The 10,590-nt window shown below is 53.9% G+C and overlaps 1 protein-coding gene across 2 annotated transcripts in view; it reads left to right on the forward strand.

The window, feature by feature from the left end:
• The window catches only part of CDK18 (cyclin dependent kinase 18), a 39,916-nt gene extending 32,363 nt beyond the window's left edge, over positions 1-7,553 (forward strand). For both annotated transcript variants that reach the window (XM_027797113.2, XM_027797112.2), the window contains exons 11-16: positions 214-311; positions 1,007-1,112; positions 1,305-1,347; positions 1,841-1,931; positions 2,252-2,329; positions 2,650-7,553. In XM_027797113.2, coding sequence (XP_027652914.2) covers positions 214-311; positions 1,007-1,112; positions 1,305-1,347; positions 1,841-1,931; positions 2,252-2,329; positions 2,650-2,684 — 451 coding nt within the window. In that variant the 3' untranslated portion in view covers positions 2,685-7,553. The remainder of the gene's footprint in view (positions 1-213; positions 312-1,006; positions 1,113-1,304; positions 1,348-1,840; positions 1,932-2,251; positions 2,330-2,649) is intronic.
• Positions 7,554-10,590: the final 3,037 nt, after the last annotated feature.

Raw genomic sequence — 10,590 nt, forward strand, 5'->3', positions numbered from 1 at the left:
CCCCAGAGACCACGCTGTTTTCTGTGTCCCCTGGGGCACAGGGTCTTTGGAGCGTGCTGACCACACCGGGGCAAAGGGTTACCCGTGGCAGAGAAGTGCTGCAGCTCCTGGAGCTCATTTCCTTCTCCCAGAACCTCATCCCTGGCCAAGGGGTGGTGGAGCATCCACAGGGCTTCTCCCTCACTAATCCCAGGGTCCCTGCCGCTGCTGTAGGGGCGTTGGGTGCATCCACTACGAGATGGTCACGGGACGGCCCATGTTCCCGGGCTCCACGGTGAAAGAAGAGCTGCATTTGATCTTCAGGCTGCTGGGTGAGTCTTCTGCTGTGTCCCCGGTCCCCACGCGAGGGCAGTGGCTGACTGCAGCAGCCTCGGGAGCCCGGCGGCAGCCTGCTGGCTGGCACAGCCTTGGCAGCGTGGGCAGGCGTGGGCAGAGGATCCCGCAGCCCCCGCCGGGCTGGCAGGCAGCAGAGGGGTGAGGGGTCCTCGCCAGCTGCCCCTGGGATGCGCGGTCCCAGCCTGCGGGGACATTCGTGCCCTCTCTCCTGGGCTGGGCACCCACCGGTTGACCACTCCTAGGTGATGCACAAAGGGAAGGGGAACGTCAGTTGGCTCCGTGTTCAGGGGTCTCTGACTCCATGCATCATTTAAGGCACGCAGAGATGACCTGACTCAGAGCTTTTCATGCCCGTGTCGGTGGCAGACAGCTCACTGCAGCCTCTGGTTATGTCTGACCTTCCCTGAACTGCTCTAATGTTCTTGTTGAGACCTCCGTAAGTTCTCCCCGTAAATCCAGGGAGAAACTCAGGACTAAGACTAAGGACAGAAGCAAGTTCTGAAATCCTCACAAAACAGCACCAAACTCAAGGGTTTGCAAACTCAAAGATTACTCCCTTGTAACAGATACAAGGAAGTATCTACTTACCTCTACCTGGCGCTCGCATGCAGGAGGCTCTTCCCTCTGCACCGAATAAGCGTGACAGGTTTCCATCTCTCCCCCTTCCCAGGAACCCCAACAGAAGACACCTGGCCTGGAATCACATCCAACGAGGAGTTTAAGGCTTACAATTTCACACAGTACCGAGCCCAGCCGTTAATAAATCACGCCCCAAGGTACCTCTTTGAGCAGGGACATGTAAGGCTTGGTGGGCTTGTGCTGGTTGTAAAGGGGAGCCTGGGCAGACCAGTTTCATTTTCTCCTTGTGGTGCTGGCAGCTTGTGAATGCAAGCTTGTCCCTTGCATTGACTATTGCAATATCTCCAGGGTGCAATAATGCTCCATTTTTTATTTCCTCCTTCTCTCAGGCTGGACTCGGAAGGCATTGACTTGCTGACAAACCTCCTTCTGGTGAGCGGTAGAGCAGTCCAGGGGCATGGCAAAGGGGTTTTCTGAAGTGAAGGTACTCTGGCTGCCCTCACACTGATTTTGGAGCCAGGCAGGAGAGGAGCTGTGACTACAGAATAAGCCATGGCCATGTAGATGCTATCCCAAACCACCTCCCATTAAGGATGGTGAACCATCCCCTACCCTGTGTCCTCTCACGCACAAGTGGGAGGACACAAACCTGATGATCTGTAAGGTACTACGTGGCCGGTGCACTGCTATGGTCGCACAGTGTGTGCTGTGCCTTGTGCACGTGCAAATGGCACCGGGAATTGCCTGCACACCCCTGTGGTGTGCACAGCGTTTGGACACACTGTCACCCACGCAGCATATGAAGTCGTTGGGGCACTTAGGTGTGCATAGGTGCCCTCACCTTGTGTGGGGCCTCTGTGTCCACTGAATGCCCTCTCACGTGTGCAGACTGTATGTAATTGCCTTTCTCTGGGGCTTTGTGCAGTACAAAGCCAAAGGCCGGATTTCGGCGGAGGCAGCCCTGCGGCACGCTTACTTCAAGAGCCTGGGAGAGCGGGTGCATCTCCTGCCTGACAGTAAGTGCCTGCCGTCCTCTTGCCTGGGGGATGTGGAGCAAAGAGCTTCTGTGCAACCCCAGGGTGGTGGGTTGCAGCCAGGTCTCCTTGGATGCCTCTTGTCTTTGCTCACTCAGAGGTGCTCCCGCAGCAGGGTGGGGTGGGAGCTTGGCGGCTGCAGGAGCAAGAAACAACTTGGGTAGGAAGTGTAGAGGAGGAGGAGGAGTGGGAGAGGAAAGCTGTGATGAGGTGCAGCGCTGCACTTGGGCACTGCCATCCGTCCTGGATCTGGGTTTGCGGGCTGCTGGACTGACCCCTCTCTCTCTGCCCCCTCTGCCTAGATGCTTCCATCTTCTCCCTGAAGGAGATCCAGCTTCAAAAGGACCCTGGCTACCGTGGCTCAGCCTTTCAGCAGTCAGGTAGGACTAGGGAAAATCCTGCTGGCATCTCCCAGAATGGTGCCATGGACCATGCTGGCGCTGGGGTTGCTCCAGTGGGTCCCACGTAGGAAAAAGCCAAACCTGCTCCCTGCTTCAGTCCCCAGATTACCCCTGGGCATCCTTGCTTGTCACCTACTCTGGTACCAAAGTCACATCTAGATGTTGTGAGGCACAGCTCCCCTCTCCATGGATGCCATGGGCTCATAACCTCCTAACCCAGAGCACCACAGGGCTCAGCCTCTGCAAACTGCTGCTCACCACCTGACCTCTCCTGACCCCCCTCTCTCTCTGTTCCTCAGCCCGAGGCAAGAACAGGAGGCAGAGTATATTTTAAACGTGGATCTCATGTTCCCCTTGTCACCATGGAGATCGAAGCACTGAGAAAGGAGACGGCAACACGCTTCCACCTGACCCACCGCAGAATTACTGACTCGAGCAGGACGATGCTGAAGCGCCCTTCGCCACAGACTCCCCCCTGCCCATCCCCACAACCACAGCCCCTAGCAGTTCATGGACCTGTGGCCTTTCTCCCCTCTTGTTTTCATGTTGCCCCCCACCAGCTGTGAGCTGCCACCCCCTGTGCAGGTGCTCTAGCGAGGAGCTTCCCTGGGCATTGCCCAGAGTGCAGGATCGTGTGCTGCCCCAGGGAGCACTCGCTGCCCTCGGTGGGCGAGCCAGCCTCGGGGGGGTTTGTGAGCAGGGAGTGGTATTTCCAAAGCTGGGCTGTGGATCGTAGCGTGTGGCCCAGGCAGGCATTTCTGGAAACATACCTTTGCTCAGACAACCTGCTCTGTACCCCTGTTTCTTGGGGAGATGTTACAAGTCAGGGGTATGACCCCGCCTGGCACTGGAGTGACTGCACCTGAAGCACAAAAATCAGGGCAGCCCCCCATTACTTGCCCTTGCCGCTGCCCACATAACCCCTTTTTCTCTCCCCATCTTTGGTACCTGTGTCCTGACAAGGATAGAGCAGCTGGGAGGAGGGGGCTTCCCATTGCTTCCTGCAGCATCTCCCCCTCCTTGCCACCATTGCGTTTGCAAATTCGGTCAGGCGGCTGCTCCCCAGGGATGTCCTGAGCTGAGACCAAGGGCTGGCTTAGGGGTGCAGGTACCTGCTGGTAGGGCTGTGCAGAAGCGGGGCCAGATGAGCACTGGCTCCGTGCTGCCTCCCGCTGCGGTGCCCAGCCTTCCCCAGACACCGATGGAGCAGCCCCTTTCTCGTCGCCGAGCCTGCCATCCCCCCAGCCTGTGACCCTCTCTGCCACCATCACAAGGGCAGGACACGGTTCTCAGCCGGTGTCTCAGGAGCGCATCTCCCCCAGTCCCATCGCTGAGCCCCACGCGATGTGGCAGAGCCCAAGCCGCGCAGCCTCTCCGTACCAAAGTGTTGCGCACACCCACCTCAGTGCATTTGTACCCAGAGGAGGGGGGAGAGGTGCCAAACCTCCCACAGCTCAGCTGTGGGGACCAGAAATAGACCTGCAGAGAAGCAAATCATCCCTCAAACCTCGTTGCCTGGCCTCTACGTTTGTAGCTGATGCCAGATCGTGCCAGCCCTGACTCAGATCAATGCCATGGGACTGAGGTGCCTGCTTAGATCTGAGCGTGCTTTGCTGGCCGAGGACTGCTCCTGCTGCGTTTTCCCCTCCATACACTTCAGGAACGTGCCAAATGCATCCTGAGCGAAGAGGCCCTGCTGCACCTCGCCCCCACAGCCTGCAAACAGCCTGAAACGTCTTCAAGCGTGTGAGCGTTGCAAAAAGTCTCTCTACTGTATAATACTCAAATCCTTTTCTTGGCTGTCCCAGATGACTAGTCCTCTCACCCACCGGTCCTCTAGCCCATGGATGTGGCCACAGAGACTCTGCACTTGGCAGGTGCTGTGACTGTCACCTGGCACTGGGACTGGCAGGGCACGCTGATGTCTTAACCCCTCGCGCTCCCAGCCCGGAGGCATTGTTCAGGGGCCAGTAACTCTCCGTGCTGCGGTTTCCCCATCGAGCAGAGAGCGAGGACTCTGCTTTCTGCTTTGCCGTGTGGCATTCTGTCTGTGATCCTTGGAAAATACAAAGCATGAGGTATAAACGTGGAGACCCCGGAGCTCCCCAGAGCTTCTGGGGTGACTCCTCCCTGTGCCAGTGCTCGATGCACCCTCTGAGCTTCCCCCATCAGACCAAAACTCTTAATTCGGGTTTGTCCTAGACAAGCATCCAGACGTCTGCATTGTTTGAGGTTTGCCCGTCCCTGCTCCGTTCCCTTCTCGGTATGTCCAGCATACAGCAGGCTGAATAGCTCATTAATTGTTTCCATTTGATAGGGAAGAGCATGAATAGCCATCAGCCACCAGTGACGCATTTCACCCTGATGTCAGAGTAGTGTTTTGCCTGTTTCCTACACCCGGCTCCTGCTGCGTGGGGCTTTTCAGTAGGGAGGCTCACAAGGGGAGGTGTTGGCTGGAGTAAGTCTGAACTCTTACACTCTCTTCTTTCACAAAGGCGTTTTATGCAGGAATTTCCTTGGCATGGCAGGGGTCTGTGGTGCAGACTTGCACTTCCCAGGGCAGCCAGCTCCCGTCAGGAACTAGCTCAGCAGGCAGGCCAGCTCACGGATGGATGGATGGACGGTCTCCTGCGCCCCTGTAGCAGCACTTTCAGGTACATGGGGCGAGGAGTGCTGGCGTGCCCAGGGGAGCAGAGCTGCCCCTGCGCTCAGATTGGGCCAGGGGGAGCAGGAACCCCCTCCCCTCGCTCTTGGGAAGCCCGTTCAGGACGTGTTTCACTGGGCTTTGTGCAGTTTTCTTGCTTGGTGTTAACCATCACCATGCACTGAGGTTGTCTTGGGCGTAAAGCTTGCTGGGGCACAGGGCGCCTAGCTGAGCTGTCCCGCTTCCCGCTGGGAGGATGGAGGCAGACCACACCAGACAACCGGACTGGTCTGTGGGCTCGGCGCTCCCCTCATAAGAGAGAGATTCCTGCTGAAGGTCAGGGTCACCTACAGAAACTTCTGGGGAGAAGTGTTGGGGAAAAGACCTAGCAGTGACCGTGTAGACAGGACTGCTTTACCCGGGATCAGATAGCAAAGACAAAGGGCCTGTTGGCTGTTGTTTATTCTTTCGTAGCCTTTGCCTTTCCTCCTACAAATCCTCCCTAAAGGAGACACTATTATTTATTAGCCCTGTGTGCCACTAACAGCCCGCATCTAAGATAACCCCTTTTGTTCCACTGCTTTTAGTAGATATTTAATTCCTATTCAGGAGGGCAGTAGCGTGTGTAAATATTTGGTGTCCTGCTGAGCAAGATTTGATTTTCAAGCTCCCGTCGCTGTTGTGCTTGCACGTGTGGGCTGGCAGAGCCCCGAGCGCCTGCTCTCCCACGGCGCGCTGCCCGCCTGCGGAGGGAAGGGAGTAGCAGGATGGCAGGGATTAGAGCCTGGAGCCAAACCCCCCTTCTCCATCTCCTGGATGCTGTTACAGCCCCCCTGAGGGCCGCGGGGTCCAGCTGGGTGGATGAGGACAGATTGCTCTGGGATGCCCCCGTTTATGAGTCGAGCACGCAAGGGGACAAATTCTGCAGCGGGGCTTCTGCCGCCAATGGCATCGCTCCCTGCTCCGGCAGCTCATCCCCGGGCAGGCTTTCCCCAGCTTTTGGGGTGCCAGCCAGCTCCCAAGTTGGATTTTTAATGTCGTGCTCATGAAAATGCTGGGAATGTCTGTGGCTCTCCGGCATTTTTTTCATTTTGTGGGTTCTCCCATCCGCCGCTTTGCGGAGTAGCTAGCACTCCTCGCAGATGGGGAGTTTTGACAAAAGGAAACTGTTGCTTTGTCTTCCAGACATTTTTCTTGCAATTTTTTTTTGTTTGTTTACCAGTTCCGGTGGAAGATGGGATTTTTGGCTGTACCCTCAGGAAAGGCTGTATTCTTTCATCTTTCTTGCTGATAGCTACTTAAAGAAATGTAAGTAAAGTAACGTGTAAAGCAAGGTCCACGATATGAGACAACAATAAAACTTACAGGCAGAGAGCTATTTAATTTCACTGTCTCCATACACACATGCACACGCCTTTCCTGGCTTAGCCCATTGCCAGATCTATGTTAAGATTTTGAATAACAAAGCTACATTGTATCTTGGAGACTAAGGACAAGTTAAGTGGATTTCCCTCTCCCTTACACACGATGAAAAAAACCCCCGTAATTAGAAGGCCATTTTCCCAAGCTTCTCAAATGTTCTGTTTTGGTTTTTTTCCCATGACTTACCTTCAGTCAGAAATTAGGCTAGCATAAAAAAGGAGCTCCCAGAGCAGGCTAGGACCAATTAGATGGGAAAACATTAGAGAAAGAGTCTAACCCATGGGACTGAGCAATGTAAAAGGTTTAGTGTGTGTGTCCCAGGGCACGGGGAAGAGACTGGACCTGGGGGTGGGCGCCTGCCTGGCTTTGCGTGGCCAAACCTCTTGCACTAGCGCGTGTCTGGTGTCTTGAAGCCACGCAAGGGCAGGTTTGCTCAGAGCTGCTCAGCGATGGCTGAGCAGGTCCTGCGAGAGCCGTCACGTCTCCATCCTGAAATACAGGAGGTGAAAAGCAACATGATCTCACCTGCCAAGATCTGTGGCTCTCTGACCGTGCACGTACCGCACCGCTGTCCTGTCTCCGTACGCCGGAGCCTTGTAAGAAATGCATTTGGATGTCCCCGTGGCCCTTCCCACCGGCGATGTCTGGGCACAGATCCGACGAAACCCACTTTCTGGTTTCTCTAATTGCCTTCTCTCATCCTCAGCATCATGCTTGTCTTACAGCAGGAAAAATAGATTCAAGCGGCCAGGATACACATACTGTGAACGTTCTCTGGTGTGATTCATTTGCAGAATACCAATAATATATTTAACTAGTATTGTACAAACGAAAGATGCATTTTAAAAGAAATGATTTTAAAGATTTATTCCAAAAGAGGCAATGATTTTTTAATAGAAAGTTTTTCTGGAACAAATGGAACGGTACAAAAAAAAATAATAAATAAAAAATAGGAGACTGTATCCATCTATCAATCTTGTGTCTGAATGTTTCATGAGAATATTTCAATTTTTGTATTTCAGATGTGACATGGACTATTTTGTGGATGTGCTCACTTTATTGCTAAGGCTTATATTACAGTTGTATTGCAAATGCTCCAAAGCCAAGATTGGACAATAAACTTTATTGAATACAGGATAGTTTTGTACAGGACATAATTTTTCTCTTTTCTCTTTTTTTGATAGGAGAAGGATCTGCTTTGTTTTTGAATTTCAGCTAGTAGGTAGGACTGACGTCTCAGGTGTGCAGGTCCCTTGGCAGGCTCCCGAGCGGTGAGTTGCTCCGTGGCAGCGTGCAGGGGAGGCGGGCTGCCGCGCCGTGGCAGGCGGTGTGCCGTGCCATGCGCTGTGCGTGCCATGCTGTGCTGTGCCATGCCACGCTGTGCCATCTCTGTGCTTTCCTGCGGTCATTCCCCACAGCTGCTTTCTGTGCAGCTCCAGGGCGCCTTTTGTTTTCACTCCTGCTCGCAGGGCATTTTTTGGCCGGCTGTAGTAAACTCCCAGGCACGGACATAGCGCAAAAGGAGTTTTCCACTACCTGACCTTTGCAGGGGGTTGAAACACAAGACCTCAGGAACTTGTGCGCAATAGGAAAATGTTGCTGTGGTCCTTTGCGTGGATCTTAAGGCCCTAAACAAATATTGCCATAAGCCTATCAGGCAAATAAAGCACAGAGCTGACATGCCCAGCCCATGATTGCAAAGCAACTGAAGGGCAGAACTGGCAAAGGGACAGGGGAGCCTTGCTTCCCACCTCTCCAGCAGCTGAAAATCTCCCTGAGATCAGAGCTATTCAGCACGGCAGTTGCCATCCCCTATTCCTGCTCTTTGGCCCGTCAGTGCTGAAGAGAAGCTACAGCCACCAGGGTCCAGGGGACCTGGGAAGAGCCAGAGATCGGGGTGGGGTGTCTGTGGGATCTTTGGGGCCAGACCCAAGGTGTGAGCCCACGGCGAATGGGTGGCTGGTTTAGGGAAGGGGGCAATGCCCTTCATCCCCTTCCTGGGGCTGCACCTCCAGGCAGCGCCCAGCCTGCCTGAGTCACCTTCAGGCACTGGCATGGGCAGATCCCCAGTAACAAGCTGTTTGCTAAACCAGTTCCTCCATCTGCCACTCTCATTCCTCCAGTCTCGCAGCAGCAGCAGCTGCCGGCACTGGGTCCAGGGGAATGCTGCCAAGCAGCCCCAGCCCGCATCCCCCGCCTGGGGACCCAGCCAGCATCCAGATGTTCCCAGCTGCCCAAATAGCCGTGACCTCCCCGCTCCATTAGGTATTCCTCCTGCCTCACAGGGCTGCTCCAGCCAGGTCACCAATTGCTCCCCGGGTCTCTCAGCAGACCTGTCTGCAATGCGGGGGTGATACCTGCTGCCCTCAACAAGATTATTTATGTGTCATTAAATTACAGGTGTGTTTCGGGAGGCTCAGCCTGATTGTTTCGTTGCAGCCCGCCCTCCTCTGCCGCTGTTTTAGTGCAGTGAAGGAGGAAGCAGGTTGATTCCAGCGAAATGGGAGTGGGTGTGTGAATTATTTCGGTTGGGTGGTAGGAAAACGTGTAGGTGAGTGCTTCCTTCTTTTTGACAAGTGTTACAGGATCTGTAATAACTGGGCCAAGATCTCAGGCTAATGTTTGACCTAGAAGTGGAGCCGAGCATTCCAAATCACACGCGTGTTTTGAAACTCTTGACCCCAAAATACATGAGGTGAACACCTTTCTCGTGTGCTGCCGTTCCAGCTGCCTGCCCCATTTATGCTGGATTGCCAAACTTCTTACGTGCAGCCTAGAATAATTCAACCCATAATATGAAGAGTTTAACCTGTGTTGTAAGAAGCATCACGTCTTTTCTCAGTAAGGTTCGGTGATTCAGGGCGGTTATTTCCTTATCTGCTCAAGCTTCATTGGTGGTGGTTTTTGGGGGCAGTTACCGCTGTTAAAAGGCACCAGTGCTCCCATCTCCAAATGCGCGTGCAGGTCTTCACCCCATCAAACCAGCACACGGGGTTGCGGGGATAACATGTTGGGATTTCTGAGGGTGTCAGCCCAGATTTGCCCTTTGCAGGCCCTTGGCAAAAGGGTGACGGGGAAAACTGTCCGACAGCATCTCAGCTCCAGGCTCTTGGCCAACCCAAACACTGGCAAAAGCCCTGACAGAGCCTGTCCCCAGGTGCCTGCTGTCCCCAGCCCACCCGTGGAGCCTCAGCTGGTTCCACCCCAAGGAAACCTTTAGAAAACCTATTACTAGAACTGAATTTCCCCACTGTGTTGAGGCTGGGCTGAGGGAAGTGATGCCAGCGTCACAACAGCAGATCTGAGCGACATCTGGCCTCTGGGTTGAAGCTCTACGGAGTAGTCGCTGCAGAGCAGGACCAATTATGTTAAAGAAGCAATTGCACCACTGGCTGAAAAGTGTAACTGATACAGTGTGCAAAAACCCTGCTGTGCCTCTTGCTGCCCCAGGAACGTGCGAGGGCACAGGAAGCAAGGGGAAGGTGTTTTTCAGGTGCTTGCGATCTTTCTGAGCAGCAATGGCACACGCTGACGCTGCTGTCTGTAATCACACTGCTCTGCTATTCCTCCATTCATGGTTTCACTTTGCAGTTTGCAGCAAGCGCAGAAATGTGGGTGTTTAATTCATTGCAAGTACAACATTGATTTCAGTTTGGAAAACAGCCTAAAGTGCCTCCTCGTGAAGCTAATTCTGGTGTTGCATATACTCATAGTCCTGTGGCTTGCATTTTTATGAGCTACCTCCAAGGATCTGGATTTCAGTACATGGAGCCAGAAAGGATCTGCGTGTTCTTATGCTGACTAACCCACCTACGCTTCGTTTCTTATTTGCAAGCAGATCTTGCATGATTTATGTTATCCCTGATAAAATGGCCAGATATTCCTGGAGGCAAGTGTTCTAGCGTTTAGGCCATTGCTTAGCAAACAGGGTCAGCTGTTGTAGCTGGGTAGGAGTTAGCACTAACATCTGTAACCTCTGGTGCCCGGATGCTGCTTTCTCATCTGGGGGTGGATGCAGCAAACCTGCAAAGATGGGGAAAGCATTGCTCAGCCTTTTTATAGTTGGGGGAAGCCAGGGCCCAGAGGGCTGATGCTGTCAAGTGATGGTGATGCAGTAATGGGAGCTAGTAGAGCACACAGGTCTCCTGGCTCCCTGTCTGGTAAAGGGAGAACT

This window comes from Falco peregrinus, chromosome 16 (assembly GCF_023634155.1).
Source record: "Falco peregrinus isolate bFalPer1 chromosome 16, bFalPer1.pri, whole genome shotgun sequence".
NCBI classification, from domain to species: Eukaryota; Metazoa; Chordata; class Aves; order Falconiformes; family Falconidae; genus Falco; species Falco peregrinus.